General features: G+C 46.3%; 1 protein-coding gene across 2 annotated transcripts in view; it reads left to right on the top strand.

Moving 5' to 3' along the window:
• LOC121008876 overlaps positions 1–17,393 on the top strand; it is an 85,950-nt gene that overhangs the window by 64,854 nt on the left and 3,703 nt on the right. The window contains exons 1-2 of one of the 2 annotated variants that reach the window (XM_040441608.1): positions 4,443–4,472; positions 8,289–8,427. The exons of the other annotated variant lie outside the window; for it this stretch is intronic. Coding sequence (XP_040297542.1) covers positions 4,451–4,472; positions 8,289–8,427 — 161 coding nt within the window. The 5' untranslated portion in view covers positions 4,443–4,450. Of the gene's footprint in view, positions 1–4,442; positions 4,473–8,288; positions 8,428–17,393 lie in introns of those variants that run through there. 2 annotated transcript variants of the gene reach the window in all.

Genomic DNA, 17,393 nt, shown 5'->3' with positions numbered 1-17,393 from the left:
ACAGGCCACTATGTTTCTGTGTGTCTTACTTGCTTTATATCTTCTTTGTAAAAGAGGAAGCATCTTCAATTTTTTTGACCCAATATTACATTTAAGGAGCGATTTGTTAAAATGATAAGCTTGGGTGGAAGTACCGTATAATGTAGATAACTGTAAGGTTTTGCACATAGGATGAAAGAACGCATTTCAACACTATACAAAAACATTAGGCCGGACGGATATAAGGGTCAGATTACACAGACAGATAATGGGCACCAGTCTACAATATACAAGACGATCGTATCTCGTTTAAAGAGCCTGTCGCAGAAAGGGCCTGATGTAAAGTGAAAGAGGGCTGCTAACAGCCTTCAATAATAACACTATGTACGGTATGCTAGTCTTGTCATTCAAAAACGATTTTTTGCTTTTTATTTAACAGTATTTGTTTATAGCAAAAATCATACACTTTTCTAATGTACATATATTTAACCCTTTCAAGACCAAGATCTTTGAATGCCTGACAGTCCAGAGCGAGTTTTGAATTGCCACATTCTAAGGATAAATATATATATATTTTTTTACATTCTGGCCAAATAGGTTTTTCTTTTTTGGGGGATGATGGGTAGGGCGGCACAGATTGGGCTTTAACGTGTTGTTAAGACCAGGGACGGATTGGCCATAGACCTTACAGGGAAATTTCCCGATGGGGCCACCTGAGCCCTCCTCACAGCCGGCCAGTGGAAGTTTTTGGGGATCTATCTTGTGCTGCTGGCAGTATTTTGTGATGGACTGCGGTATTTGGCTCTGTTGGGGTGGTATAATGTGCCACAATATGGTATTGCTGGCCCTTGTCTACAAAACGGGGCAACTTTTAGTATTTTTCCAGGGCCACTTTAAGTTTCCAGTCCGCCCCTGGTTAAGACATTGGTACCACATTTTTTACTTTTTATTTGGCAGAAATTGAGAAAACAATGGAAAAAAATTGCAAATTTCCTTCATTGTATTTCCTTTTGCCATTTAACATAATTTAACCAGCCTCCAGATATGTCGCAAAATAATCCCCGCACTCTCCAGTGTGCAGCAAAACCAAATATGATGATGATGATGTATAGTCTTGTGTACACGCAGTCTTTACCCTTAGGGCCTCGATGCGCTTAGCTGGCTGATTCAACAAGGGAGGAAAAAGAAGAAGGCATGACACTTTGCCATGGGCCGCAAAGGCCTAGAGAATAGGGCACCTATTCCAGAGACCAATTTCCTAGCACTTATCAAATGGAGAATCAAGAAAAAAGAAGAGAAGGTAGGGGGATCTCAAGGTTCAAAGGGTTGGGACGAGATATAGAGAATGTGAAGAGAACAAAATTAATAAACGTGAGGAAAAGGTATCTTTAAAATAGAAGGGACATTACCAACCGTGAATTTATAGACTAAGATTTAGGAAAACCCCCAAAATTATATGAACCAAAAATAAGTGTTACATAGGAAGATCAAACGCCTGTTTGAAAAGTAAGGTTTTCAGTGCACGTCTGAATGAGAGAAGACTGGGAATCATTTTCAGGGCCAGAGGTAGGTGGTTCCAAAATCTAGCCCCTTGAGCCGAAAAGGATCTACCTCCACATCTGATCTTGTTAACTTGCGGGATGTTAAAATTCGCAGAGTTACTAGACCTCAATGTCCTCAACAGGGCGTACCTGGTTAATTTACGTCGCAGGTACAAGGGCATTGCTCTCGGCGGCAACACTTGTTAGTAGCCTTGCTGCGGCATTCTGCACAAGTTGAAGTCTATGCAAGTTCTTCTTAGGGAGTCCCATGTACAAGGCATTACAATAGTCCAACCGACTGCTGATCGCTGCTCCGACCAAGGCTTTCCTGAGAGGGGATTCGATGAACTTTAATTCGATGTATTTTTATTTTAATATGTGAACTTTGCTCCACCTACATCATTTCTATATTGCTCAAGAACAAAGGCCTCCATTTTCTAGTGCGCCTCCTGCCTCTAGGGGGTATGCAGTAACTGTAAATGGGCGCAAAGACCCCAGATACAATTTTTTGGGGTTTATTTGTGGGGATAGAAAGACAAAATTAGTGACAGGGAAGGATTCATGTGGATTTTAAATAAGGCTACTTTCACACTGTTGTTTCTGGATCCGCCTGTGAGATCCGTTTCTAGGCTCTCACAAGCGGCCCAAAACGGATCAGTTTAGCCCAAATGCATTCTAATGGATAAGGATCCGCTCAGAATGCATCAGTTTGGCTCCGTTCAGCCTCCATTTCGCTCTGGAGGCGGACACCAAAACGCTGCTATGGAGATACTAAAATAATTTTTTTTGTTCCTCAAATGATAATAGTGTAAAATCTAAATAAATTTAAAAAAGTAGACATATTAGGTATCTCTGCATCCGTAAGAATCTGCCCTATAAAAACAACATTTAACCCAACCCCCCGGATGAACAGCGTTAAAAAAAAAAAAAAAGTGTAAAAAAAAGCAATTTTTTGTCACCTAACATCGCAAAAAGTGTAATAGCGAGCGATCAAAATGTCATATGCACCCCCAATTAGTGGCAATAAAACCGCCATCTCATACCGCAAAAAATGCGCCTACAACCTACATTAGATCGTAGTTTACGACCACATATGGGGTGTTTCTGCAAACTACAGAATCAGGGCAACCCATATTGAGTTTTGTTTGGCAGTTAACCCATTTTTTCCAGTAATAAAGTAAGGGTTAAAATGGAAAATTTTCCAAAAAATAGAAATTCCTAAATTGTTTCTCCATCTGCCATTAACTCTTGTGGAACACCGAAAGGGATAACAAAGTTTGTAAACCCAGTTTTGAATACCTTGAGGGGTGTACTTTCTTAGACGGAGTCACTTTTTTGGAATTTCTATTCTAGGGATGCAACGGGGGGCTTGAAATGGGACATGGTATAAACAAAACCAGTCCTGCAAAATCTGCCTTCCAAAACCCATATGGCGTTCCCCTCCTTCTATGTCCTCCCGTTTGGCCAAACAGTAGTTTAGGACCACATATGGGGTGTTTCTGCAAACTACAGAATCAGGGCAACCCATATTGAGTTTTGTTTGGCAGTTAACCCTTGCTTTTTTCCTGGAAAAAATTGATTATATTGGAAAATTTAAAAAAAAAATCGAAATTCTTAAATTTTATGTCCATTTGCCATGAAGTCTTGTGGAAGACCTAAAGGGTTAACGACGTTTGTAAAATCAGTTTTGAATACCTTGAGGGGTGTAGTTTCTAAAAGGGGTCATTCCTGGTTCCGATTACGTAAGCATCACAAAGTGACTTCAGACCTGGACTGGTCCATAAAAAGTGGGATTTGGAAAAATTTCTGAAAAATCTCAAAATGTGCTTCTAAACTTCTAAGCTATGTAATATCCCCAAAAAATAAAATGGCATTCCCAAAGTGATACAAAAATGAAGTAGACATATAGGGAATGTAAAGTCATCACAATTTTTGGGGGTATTACTATGTACTACAGAAGTAGAGAAACTGAAACTTTGAAATTAGCAAATTTTTCCAAATTTTTGTTAAATTTGGTATTTTTTATGCAAAAAAATTAACTTTTCTGACCCAATTTTAGCAGTGTCATGAAGTACAATCTCAGAACGGCCTGGGTAAGTAAGGGCGTTTTAAAGTTATTTACACATAAAGTGACACTGGTCAGATATTCAAAAAAATGGCCAAGTCCTTAAGGCAGGGATGCTCAACCTGCGGCCCTCCAGCTGTTGTAAAACTACAACTCCCACCATGCCCTGCTGTAGGCTCATAGCTGTAGGCTGTCTGGGCATGCTGGGAGTTGTAGTTTTGCAACAGCTGGAGAGCCTCAGGTTGGCCATTCCTGCCTTAATAGCTCCAGATATTAGCTAAAGGTTTATAGAAAATAGAGAGCTATTTTGCTCCTGCTGTTTTTGTTCTTTTTTCTTTTTTTGCCTTTCTGGCTTCTATTGCCAGCATCCTCACATTCACACTGCCATAAAGAAGACGCCAGTGGGCAAACAAACAGTTTGCATAAAATATTTACAAAAAAGCACACCTGGCGAGAAAAAAGGCATGCTATTTTTAAGGGGGCTTTTTCTCAGCTAGAAAAAAAAAGCCATAGAAAATTTGTGTGTGTAGGAACACAAACACCTAAAAACGGCAAGGATTTAGTTTGTAAAATATTTTATTATACATGTCAAAAAGGACAGTTCACATACATTTTTTTTTTTACTCATACACGTTATGCCACTTTTCCTGTGAAAAATGTTTCTGCAAGAGGACATAACCTCCGTGTGAGTCACAACCTGCGGCTTCCCAAAATGGATAGGTTTCGGCTTGCTTTATCACTGCTCGTGTTGTGATTTTATGGCATGCCGGGTTCAGCAGAATAGGTGGACCAGCCCTTCAGCTAGGGAAGGAAGTACATGAGACCTGATGATAGGAGCAGCATTTGTGCCAGGAAGACTCGCCATATGCGGACAGTTGACGGAGACGGTAATGTAAGACTGTTTATTAATGGAGTTCAATTAAAGGGGTTCTACATGTCCGCAGGGCTGAAGCACAGAGAGACCTTCTAGGAGTTAAAGGGGTTGTCTAACTTCAGTAAGTGGCATTTATCATGTAGAGAAAGTGAATACAAGCCACTTACTAATGTATTGTGATTGTCCATATTGCCTCCTTTGCTGGCTGGATTCATTTTTCCATCACATTATACACTGTTCGTTTCCATGGTTACGACCACCCTGCAATCCAGCAGTCGTGGCCGCGCTTGCACAATATAGGAAAAAGCGCAGGCCTATGTGCGCTCCTATGGTCCCGGCCACCAGAGAGGATGGCACTGTTTTCTATAGTGTGCAAGCACGGCCAACGCTGATGGATTGCAGGGTGGTTGTAACCATGGAAACAAGCAGTGCGTGATGTGATGGAAAAATGAATGCAGCCAGCAAAGGAGGCAATATGGACAATCACAATACATTAGTAAGCGCCTTGTATTAACTTTCTATACATGATAAATGCCACATGCTGAAGTGAGAGGACCCCTTTAACACTTGGTCACAAAGATGATATTGGCGATGTGTATGGACGCAATGTGTGCACCGAAGGCGACCGCCACGTAGCATTCCATACCTGAGGCATGCAGGCAGCCCAAGTCCACAAAGCAGCTCTGCTTGTAGCAATATCCAAGTTGCCTGCAGTAATGTATTGGAAGGCGAAGGCTCTCATTTTGAGAGGCAAACCTATGCTTCTACTTTAGAAAATTACTCAGATTCAGTAATTCCTTCAAGGGGTTTTCCGAGATTTTTATACTCATGACTAGGGATGAGCGAATCGACTTGAAACATCCGAAGTCGAATCGACTTGAAACATCCGAAGTCGATTCACATAAAACTTTGTTCCAATACTGTACGGAGCAGGAGCTCCGTACAGTATTAGAATGTATTGGCTCCGAACCCGAGTTACGGAAATGGTTTTTTACAGTACAAGTTATTTTCTGAAGTTATTGTGTGAAGTCTCGCGAGACTTCGCGAAGCAATAACTTTGGCTCATCGGAGCCAATACATTCTAGAGAGAAGCGGCATGCGCTTTTCTATACATGTAAAGATTATTGGCTTTTATGTAACGTATACCGTATGGTGATTTTCTTTAGGAATGTCTTTTCTATACATTTGTGAAAAAGATGTCACAGGTCCAAGGAGGCCGAAAGGACACGCCGTGGATGAGCTTGATGTATGCCCCAAGACAAATGAAGTTTTAATAATAATGGTGGACTCATTAAAATTCCATGTATGTATTGTTATGTGGGTGGGGGGGTTACCTGCCACTTTAGGCGGTACTGATCAACTGCAACGGGCCCACTAGGCCATGCCTGGGGTATCCGTTGCCCCTTGGGAGGTTTCTATGAAATATGTCCTTCTTCTAGAGCAAGTAAACGTGACGCCAGCTGCGATCAAGCAGCAGAAGCACAAGGCTCCCTTTGTAGATGGTAATGTTGATACCCAGGGGTAGGATTGCCAGAGTGGTGCAGGGTGGCCTACAGTCTCTGTAGATGTTATATACACGTGTCATGGTGTTCCTACCTGGATATCTGTGGATCCCAGATGTGGTGTGGTCCGAAGCAGTGCAAAAGGGGGTAGGTGAACTTGGATGATGAATAAGTAGAATAAAGTCCAGAGTCCAGACTGGTAGTAACATTGAACAGAGCTTTACTGGGCATAAACGGTAATCCAAACATTTTCCAAATTATATCTTGGTCATCAGCAGGTATTGGTATTAATGGCAGGCAAATACTTCTCTGCAACAATCTCAACCCTGCTATGCTAGCTAAAGTAAATAGGAACTTTCCTCTTCTGCTGGAACTTAGTGTAGCTGTCTGTAGTCTGTCTCTTACTTGAATCCTAGGAACTTCTTGTCCTGGCTTTGGAGTACCTCAAGCTCTAGGTTCAGCTTGGATGTGCACAACCTCCAGTGGTAAGGCTGGCGTAGGACTAACAGAACCCATCCAGATAGAACCAGGCCTGCTGCCTTCCCCTAGCAGGGGTTAAGTCAGACAAGACTCCTCACACAAACTCTCCCCACCAGGGGGTAGGGTAGACTAACTTACTCACTACCTAAAACTCCTCGCTCTCTAGAGAGGGCTGGAATGAACCAGAAGGTTCCACTCCAGAGAAACTATCTCTGCCTTGTTGCCGCCATCTGCTGGTGTACCAGGCAATTACATGAACATAAACAGTTTCATAGACATAAATATGCACATTGTTCAGAGATGACATGAAATACATTTTGATGACATATGTTAGCATATTGGAGATGGTAGCAAGGTGCAAAAGAGTGGTAATGGGACATTACACAACCAACAGCAGATATTAGGGGAGATGGATTTCAACATGCCCAATAATTTTGGTCTCAGGAGACAAACCTGGCAGCTGTTTACTAGACTATCGCTAATGAGAGCACATGCATGCTCAGCCAAAGCCAAGTGTGCATGGGGGAGCTGGGACAGATATCTGTCGGCTAGATGAGCATTCGGCAAACAGTTATTTAAAGGGGTTGTTTCACAAAACATATTCTACATTCAAACCAGCACCTGGATCTGAATACATTTGTAATTGCATGTAATAATTTTTTTTAGTATAGCCTGTGAGCTATTCAATAAAATGTATCTGTATAGCGCCACCTGCTGTTTGTTTTTTTCCTTATTTTTTTGTCTCACTGAACTGGTCGCACGTGCTCAGTTTAAATCTTCGACTGCCACCAGCCATATGTTCTGTTAGAAGCTGTAGCAGTTACAGGGAGAGAGCTGCAGCTGAAGATAATCTAGCGAGCCATCGGAGAAGTGGATGGGGAGATTTCTGGATCCATGTGAGGTACAGGGCTGGTTCTATCTTTGTAAGGCCTCTTTCACACTTGCGTTGTCCGGATCCGTTGTGCACTCCATTTGCCGGAAGTGCCCGCCGGATCCGTAACACCGCAAGTGAACTGAAAGCATTTGAAGACTGATCCGTCTTCAAAATGCATTCAGTGTTACTATGGCAGCCAGGACGCTATTAAAGTCCTGGTTGCCATAGTAGTAGCGGGGAACGGGGGAGCAGTATACTTACAGTCCGTGCGGCTCCCGGGGCGCTCCAGAATGACGTCAGAGCGCCCCATGCGCATGGATGACGTGATCCATTCGATCACATCATCCATGAGCGTGAGGCGCCCTGACGTCACTCTGAAGCGCCCGGGGAGCCGCACGGACGGTAAGTATACTGCTCCCCCGCTCCCCACTACACTTTACCATGGCAAACAGGACTTTAGCGTCCTGGCAGCCATGGTGACCATTCAGAAAAAGCTAAACGTCGGATCCGGTAATGCGCCGAAACGACGTTTAGCTTAAGGATCCGGATTTATGCCTTCCAATGGGCATTAATTCCGGATCCGTCCTTGCGGCAAGTGTTCAGGATTTTTGGCCGGAGCAAAAAAGCGCAGCATGCTGCGGTATTTTCTCCGGCCAAAAAACGTTCCGGTCCTGAACTGAAGACATCCTGATGCATCCTGAACGGTTTTCTCTCCATTCAGAATGCATTGGGATAATCCTGATCAGGATTTTTCCGGCATAGAGCCCCGACGACTGAACTCTATGCCGGAAGACAATAACGCAAGTGTGAAAGAGCCCTTAGTAAGCTATTGTCATGTACTATATGATGTCTGATTTACATTTTTCACATCAATCATGGCATAACTCCTTTACTGCCTATGGCCGGCCTCAGCCCTGGGTCTAAGAATGTGAAGGAAGCTGATCTTGTAGAACATTTGCTCTTTTCTCTCCAGCTCAGAACATTCACAGGATACAAGGTTTGGACTGTTTCAGTGATTTTTATGAGACAATTGTTTGTTTTTGGGAAGTGGTCAACTCAAGCAGCGACTGCACCAAGGATTTCAACTTAGATTATACAGACATTTCCTACAGGTAATGCATTTATTATCTTCCATGTGATATGCCTTTATTATGTAGCATTTAGTGTAATGTTAGGGTACTTTCACACTAGCGTTCGGAGCGGGTCCGTCTGATGTTTCATCAGACGGATCCGCTCCGATAATGCAGACGTTTGCATCCGTTCCGAACGGATCCGTCTGCATTATTACTTAGAAAATTTTCTAAGTCTGAAAGTAGCCTGAGCGGATCCGTTCAGACTTTACATTGAAAGTCAATGGGGAACGGATCCGCTTGAAGATTGAGCCATATGGTGTCATCTTCAAGCGGATCCGTCCCCATTGACTTCCATTATAAGTCTGGACGGATCCGCTCGCCTCCGCACGGCCAGGCGGGCACCCGAACACTGCAAGCAGCGTTCAGGTGTCCGCTCACTGAGCGGAGCGGAGGCTGAACGCTGGCAGGCGGATGCATTCTCAGTGGATCCGCCTCCACTGAGAATGCATTAGGGCCAGACGGATGCGTTCGGGGCCGCTCGTGAGCCCCTTCAAACGGAGCTCACGAGCGGACACCCGAACGCTAGTGTGAAAGTAGCCTTACCTGCATATACCGTATACTCTATGTGTTGGGTATTTTGTCATTAGGTGATCGAATCAGTAGTCAGGCTGGATGTGCACACTAAAGGTGGATTTACACGGCCCGATTGTTGGGCAGATTAACGGGAACGACTGTTCCTGCAAACGCTCTTTCCAACAATGTGCCCATCTAAATGTGCCGCCGATCACCTGATGAATGAGCGAAATGCTTCGGTGATCCTGTCGTTCATGCAGGCCCTCCAATCAGCATTTCTGGGCAGCAGATCGTGCGCTGTATACAGCGATCTGCTGCCCAGAAACAATGATTCTGTATGGGGACGAGCAATCGCTATAGTGATCCCTCGTCCTCATACTGTGAAGGAGATCGCTGCATGTAAATGAAGACTATCGGGAAAGAATGCTTCCATCCAGACAATCGGCTGTGATATCAGCATAAGTACAGGCCGGACCCTGGGGCTGCAAGCCTGGGGGAGGCCTGACATGACGGGGTTTGGAGGGAGTGGAGGTTAGGTATCTAAGGGGTTAATGGGTGGGCAGGAGGGGGCAGTAGGGCTAGGGGAGGGGTGTAGGTTTTATAAAGGGGATCAAGGGCGGGAAAAGGGGCCATTTTGTGAGGACAGTAGAAGTGCAGCAGCCCTTGTCAGAGCTGCTGCTGTACATGTTAGTGTGTAGGCTGTTCACCTTCGTACAGTATGTGGCTGGCGTAGCTCCGGGCAGCAGCGGAGAGCAGGGGACCAGAGTGTCTGTAGGCATTTGTTCAGGGCTTGCTACCGGGGTCGGGGAATTCGGCTGCTGGGCTACCCTCCTTTGCAGGCTGCAGAGGACCAGGCCTCGGGCGCGCCTCACTCCAGAGGAGACCTGCGAGTCCGTCGCCGGGTGAGGGGCCCCTCCGACACGCACCGTGGGTAAGAGCATGGCACCCCAGCAGTCGTGTGCCGGGTAGAATCCGACAGTGAGGCATGACCCAGGGAGAGGGAGGCTGGACACCTCCTCCTCTGATGCAGGCGTTTGGGAGGCAGGCTTGGGATTGGCAGGTGCCCCAGGCCGGGGTGTCCATGCCCGGCGTGGGAGAGAGATCCAGGGCCCTTCTGTGGGGTGGCGGGGTCAAGATGGCAGCCCTGTGCTGGCTTCCAGGGTCGGGCAGCACGTGGCTGGCTCAGAGTCGGCCTCAGCTACAGAGGTGGCAGCCCTTAGTGGAAAGGCTGCGGAGGTGCACACCTTGGCAGCAGCAGCAAGAGGGAGCACAGGCAATGCTGAAGGCCAGAGGACGGCCGGAGGGGAGACCAGCGCCAATCAAGCTCTACCACCTCACGGTTCGGCTGGTGGAATCACAGCGTCCACACAGCTAGGTGAGACACACAGGGATTCCCAATAACGGTTTCTTTTCTTGAGGGGCTCCTGGGGTTGGGGGGGCTCAGGGGTATCTGTCTCGGGCGGTTTGGGTGAGTTGTTATTGGGCTTGTGGGATTTAGTAAAAGGGTTGGTTGGCGCAGGGTCGGCGATGAGGTCGCCATTGGCAACATGGAGTTTACAGGGGTCAGGAACGGCGGGTAGTAGCGGGGCAGTGGTGGTGAAAGTGGCTGGGGACGATAGGGCAGTGAGCACTGGGGCCAGTGGTTTGTCGGGGGGCGGTGCCACAAGGGACGGTTGATAAGGAGGGGGCTAAAGAGAAAGAGGGGGAGAGCCTTGTTTGGATGAAACGGCGAAGAGGGAGGTGTGTGTTTGCTTTGAAGGGCCTCTGGGGGCCCATTTGAACCCGGAGGTAAAGGAAAGAATTTGGAAAGGAGAGTATGTGGACATTTTCTCGTTACACCCACTGAATTTAATCTAGATAGGGACCAGAAGGAGGATAAGAAGAAAGAGGATGAGGATAAGCGGCCGTACCGTTTAATCCCGCTGAGTTTTTCCAATTGGTTGCAGGCATTTGTGATTCTGGCCAGCGTCATTGGGGAGAAGGCGCCAGAAAATTGTTCCGCGGTTTTCTGTTACCTGGACGAGATAGGTGAGGCATACCGGGTGTATGGGGGGCAGGGGTGGTTGAGGTCAACGAACAATTTCGGCAGTTCGTTCAAGCATCCGTTAGGATCATAAAGACATTGGGCTGTGGATACGGGTGATGGCTCCGGTTAGAGCAGAGCAGTCCTTTCCAGGGGACACCAGAGGTTCTGGGCAACCAGAGCGCTCGGCATTCTGCGCAAAAGGGGCTGGATGCAAGTATGGGGAGGAGTGCAAATTTAAGCCCGAGTGTTCCTCATGTGGCGGGAATCATGGAGCACAGAGGTGCTTCAAGGGACGTAACGGAAAGGGTTGGGGGGATGCAGCTGGAAAAGGGACGGATGCCAATTCAGGTAACCGAGATGCTGCCCTTTCTAAATAGGTACCCGAATGCAGAGGCGGCAGAGTTTCTTTTGACAGGTTTTAGTGAGGGTTTTCATATCCCTATGAAGGGGCGTTTTGGCAGGGGGGGAAGAATCTGAGGTCAGCAAAAGAGTTCCCAGGGGTGGTGTCTGAAAAGTTACGTAAAGAGATGGAGTTGGGTCGCATGGCGGGTCCCTTTGGGGACTTGCTGATGCCGGATTTGCGTGTGTCGCCTCTGGGGGTTGTGCCGAAGAGGGAGCCTAATAAATTTGCCCTTATCCACCACCTTTCGTTTTCAAAAGGGAGTTCGGTTAATGACGGGATCGCGCTGGAACTGTGTTCTCTGGTGTATACATCATTTGATGAGGCGGTTCGTTGGGTTCAGAAATATGGGCAGGGAGCTCTGTTAGCTAAGGTTGATATTTGCCGGTTGTTTGCTTGGTTGTTTTTGGGACGGGGGACTCCTTTTTGATCGGTGTTTGCCTATGGGTTGTTCGATTTCGTGCGCCTTCTTTGAGATACGTTTTTCGAGTGGGTGGCGATTGGTCGGGTTGGGGTTTTATTATCCATTATTTGGATGATTTTTTGTTCATTGGGCCACCGAGTTCAAATTAATGCTCTGTGATGTTGCATTCCTTTGAGGCTATGTCGTAACGTTTTGGGGTTCCCTTGGCATCAGAAAAAACTGAGGGCCCTACAACGGTGTTGAGTATTTTGGGGATAGTCATCGATACTGTTACAATGGAGTGCAGGCTGCCGGAGGACAAGGTTGAGGATATACGACGGGTGGTGTCGGCAGCGTGTGAGCGGCGAAAAATGCAGCTTTGTGAGGTACAGTCTCTATTGTGTGCCGTATTTTGCCTATGGGGTGGATTTTTTGTAGGAGGTTGGCCCGGGCGACAGCGCGGGTACAGGCTCGTCATCACTTTGTGCGGCTCCATCGGGAGCTGCGTGATGATTTGAGGGTTTGGGGGTTTGGAGAGGTATAATGAGCGGTCATTTTGGATGGCTGATGTGGTGGTGGCAACAGATCTGAACTTGTTTACGGATGCGGCGGGGGGTACGGATTTGGGGCATATTTGCAGGGTCATTGGTGTGTGGGGGAGTGGCGAACGCGATGGAAGGAGGACGGTTGGGTAAAGAACTTGGTGTTGCTAGAGCTCTTCCCCATCGTGGTGGTGGTGTCCATTTGGGGGGAATTTTTCCAGAATAAGAAGGTGCGATTCCATTGCGACAATTTAGGAGTGGTGGAGGCCATTAATCGCCTTTCGGCTTCGTCACCACCGGTAGTGTGCTTGCTGCAGCATTTGGTTTTGGGTTGTTTATCCTTGAATGCTTGGATAGTAGCCTCCCACGTACCTGGGGTGAGTAACTCAATTGCGGATGCCTTGTCTTGTTTTCAGTGGGACCGGTTTCGGGTGCTGGCACCGGAGGCGGACGAGCAGGGAGCAAGCTTCTACCAGGAATTGTGGAATCTGCCATTTGGTCGGTAGAGGAGTTGGTGAGGGGATCCTTGGCCTCAGGGACCTGGGCGGCGTACGAGAGGGCATGGGGTGTGGGTTGGATGAGGGGGTTTTGCTGCTGTTGTTTGTGGGGCACTGCAGGGATGAGGGGTGGTCGATTTTTGGTTGTAGGAGTGGAGGCATAACGGATGTGACAAAATCATTTTGGGTTTTACAGGTGCTAAAGGGTTAGAGGAGGCGGTCGCCTGGGGTGAATCAGCATTGGCCTATCTCTTTTGATTTTTTGGGGGGTCTGATGGGGCAGGTTTGTGTGTTCATCGGAGAGGTGAGGTTGTTTTGGTTGGCTTTTCTTCTAGCCTTCTTTGGGGAGTTGTGCATTGGAGAGTTGGTTAATCCGAGCAAATGCCGGGCCGGAGGGCTAGGAAGGGACGACGTGGATTTATTCCACAATAGAGTTGAATTCCGTATTAGTAGGTCGAAAACTGATCAGTTGGGTCAGGGGTGTCGGGTGGTTTTATTCCAGGTGGATGGGTCAGCTGCGTGCCCCATACGGTGTCTTAGAGAGTTTGGGGTGCGAGATGTTGGTGCTGACGGGCCGTGGTTGGTCCATGAGGATGGGTCGTTTCTTTCTCGTTTTCAGTTTATTGCCATTCTGCGAGCTTGTCTGAAGGGGCTGGGTAGGGACCCTTCGTTGTTTGGGGGTCATTCTTTTCGTATCGGCGTGGCCACTGAGGCTGCTCGGAGTGGGCTGGGGACGAGGTTATTCATCGCATTGGATGATGGGAGTCCATTTGTTTTCGGTCATACATTAGGCCGGTGTTGCTATAAGGGGTAATTTTTGGCTAGGGGTAAGGGCATGTTGGGGGCCTTCTGTTGTTGATTCATTGTGTTTGTGTCCCTTGCAGGTGGTGCTGCTTGCCCGGTGTGGATTATGGGCCACTCCTACGTTTTTTGGGAGCGTTGCGAGCAGCGGTCAGGCTGGACAGAAGAAAGTTGGGTTTCCAAAGAGAGGTGGTGGTGATTCGGTGGTTGGGGATGAGAGGAATGCTGTGGAGTTGGGTGCTGCCGGAGTTTCAGAGATTTGTGAGGTTGGATACACCCCTGGGGTCTTGCTGTTGCATGTAGGGGGTAATGATTTGGGGGTGCGCCCCTTTCGGGAGCTCATGAAGGATATTAAGTTTGACTTGCTTCATCTTTGGGCTCAGTTTTCAAGGGTGTTTGGTCCAATATTGTGCCGCAGAAGCAATAGAGGGACACCAGATCGGTGGTGAAATTGAACAAGGCAAGGATAAAAGTTAATAGGGTGGTGGGTCGTTTTGTGGTGCAGAATGGCGGTATTGCTGTGTGTCATAGGGAACTTGAAGCAGGAGAGGGGGCATTCTGGAGAGGGGACGGGGTGCACCTGAATGCCGTGTGCATTGATTGTGGTGTTCAGGATTACAGGACGGGATTGAGTTGGCCCTGCGGGTGTGGTGAGACGCAAGGGGGTGAGGGTTCCCCCCCTTGTGTTGTGGGCAGTGGTGGGTCATTGGAGTTGGTGGTTATGGTGGCTCTGGCGTGGTGGGGAGGGAGCCAAAGGGGGCTCTGAGAAAATCTAGCAAGAGGAGAAGTGACCGGTCAAGGAGAGCTGCTAAAATGGAGTGAATCAGAGGAAGAGAGAGGTTTCCCTATTTATTGCACATAGGTTTAAGTTTATATACATAATTATTGTAATAAAATGTTTTAATCTGTCATTTATTTCAGTATCGTGACATCCAACAACAGATGTGGCGCTGTAGAAAATGGTGACATCAACCTGCGTCATAAATATGTATTTAATATCAGTGTTAAGGGATTCGCCATATTTGATAAATATAAAATACTAATTTTATCACAAGGGGAAACTGTGGGCCAGACAAGTTTTCATGTCAGATGTAAAGGTAAGATGACATTCTTTTTTTCTTTCTGTGGGTGGGATTTTGGCCAGAATGTCTTAATCGTCTTGTACATGCAATTTTTAATGCCACGGTTTTTATTATTAAAGTCCACTGGATATAAAATGGAAAATCATTAAACATAGACCGTCTCAGCAACTGAACATTTGTTACTGTGAGCTCCTAAGCCCCACCATAAATATAGATTAGAAAGATAGCATGTTGGTTACCTGCAGCTGTCACTAGAGGGAGCTCAAGAGCCTACTATATACATTCAACAATAAAACAGTATGCAGTAAGCTCCTAAGCTCCCCCTAGTGTTGGCTGAAGATAGCTCGGATGCTGCCTTGTCTTTTAAATCTATGTCTCTGCAGGGGATTTGGAGCCTTGTATCAGAAATAAAGAGAGCCCAGAAATCTATAAACATGTATTAAGCTCTTCTCATTGACTAGCCTAAAAAACTGTATCCTCTCTTGATTGCACACAGTTAAACCAAAGCCGCCTATAAACGTACGTGTTAACCACAGTGAAGAGATTGCCCTGGTCCTCTGGGATGTTAGTTATAAGAATCATTTCCTTAAAGATAAATTATCCTTTAATGTTCAGATTCACTCCAAAAAAGACAGAAAAAAGGTAATAATCTAGTAGCTTACCTCTTATGACTTTACAATATTGTTTTTTACATTATAATGTGCTGTGCAGAGACCTACTGGTATAGAAGAGTCTACCTCTTATCACTTGGATATGACTGTACAATCATGACATGTTGCCTCTTATGGATTGTCAGGTATTGGAAAAAACCCTGTCGGATCCCAGTTTTCCATTCAGTAAGAGGCAGCTGAGCAGAGGACATGACTATAGCGTCAGAATCAGGTCAAAGCCATCAGAAGCGTCATATTACGATTTTAAAGGGACATGGAGCGAATGGAGTCCAGAAGCAGAGTGGAGAAATGGTAACAGAGTCTTCATCAGAAGGACGTCTTCTCAGTTCTGGCTTTCCATTGACATGTCTGTAATTGACATTTGACATCCCAGTATGGCCGCCCATGAAAGGACATGTGACCAGACCCGTCCATCAGCAGTCTCCAGTACAGTGCGCATGCATTAGTTCCTGCATGGCATTATTCAATGGAGGCTACTGATAAAGGGGCCAGCCCCCGGTAAAGGGAATTTGTAAGCTCTGAACACCCCCCAAAAATGAGTAAGAGCATAGTGTAAATAAGGCATAATCCAAGTGATCAGGGGCACATTTATTAAGACCGGCATTTTAGGCGAGGCGCAGGCCTCTCCATAACTTCGGTGCATCCAGCTCCAGTTCTAAATGTAAGACAGCTTATTTGATGTCTTACATTTAGACCATTTTCTACCCCTAAAACAGGCATAGAAAATCATGAATGAGACCCATCAGCACCCACGCCACTCCCACAATTTTAGAGCTGGCGTGAGCGGGGTGAAGTCGCAGATATCTGTACAACTAACCATCTGCGCCTGAAATACACCTAATTTAGGTGTATTTCAGTATAATAAATGACCCCCTTAATTAATCTTCATACCCACTTGTATTACAACGATGTGCTTCTGCAAATCAGCAGTAAAATGCATCGAAAGGACTCCTGAGCTCAAACACATAATGGAGAGGACTCCTGGAGGAGTCCTCTTAATCCATTTCACTGCTAGTTTGTGGAAGAACATCATTGTAATGCAAGTAAGTATTAAGATACAAATTACATATTTGGACTCATTTATATTATATACCACTTCCTGTAGTTTTGGACGGGACGGGACGGGGGGTTAGAGCTGACAGATTCACTTTAAAAGGTTTGACCCCTCCCTCATTGACCACCATTGAATAAGATTGTGCAGGTCCTTAGGAACTAGCGCATGCACTCTGTTATTCAATGGAGGCTGCTGATCTGGTCGCTCTCTAAAAGATTCACTTTAAGCACTCCAATCGGTACATCCCGGTGAATATTTCTATTACCAAACATAGCACTTGCTGTGATTGTTCATTAACGAGAACCTGTCACCACGAAATGCAGTGCAATCTGCAGGCAGCAGGTTATAGAGCAGGAGGAGCTGAGCAGATTGATAGATTTGTGGGAAAAGATTCAGTAAAACTTGTAATTTACACATATTAAAATGTCTGCTCTTTCTGAACTTAAGACTTCCCCTGTACAGCTATGACAGCTATGGCTGGGTTCACATCTCGGTTTTGTCTCTGGCAGTCTGTTCCAGTAGATACCACCACACACCACCGGATCCCCATTCACTGTAATAGGATCCATCGGCGATCCGGCCGCTTACTGGCGTATGTACCAGCTTTTGGCCAGACAACAAATGCTGCATGTACGCCGGATACAGTGAATTCCAGCAGTCAGTTTCTCCGATGGAACAGACTTCCAGAATTAAGGACGCAGATGTGAACCCAGCCTATCCCTGTATACACACTTGCACAGAGAATGCTATCAATTACTGATAACACCCCCCCCCCTGTGTACAGCTATCAGTGACTGACAGCTATCTCTTTATACACACTTACACAGAGAATGCTATCAATCACTGATAACACTTCCCCCGTGTACAGCTATCGGTGACTGACAGCTATCTCTGTATACACACTTACACAGAGAATGCTATCAATCACTGATAACACCTCCCCGTGTACAACTGAA

The sequence above is a fragment of the Bufo bufo genome, chromosome 7, assembly GCF_905171765.1.
Source record: "Bufo bufo chromosome 7, aBufBuf1.1, whole genome shotgun sequence".
NCBI lineage: Eukaryota > Metazoa > Chordata > Amphibia > Anura > Bufonidae > Bufo > Bufo bufo.
The sequence above is the reverse complement of the archived record's forward strand: the minus strand, read 5'-3'. Positions and strand labels throughout refer to the sequence as shown.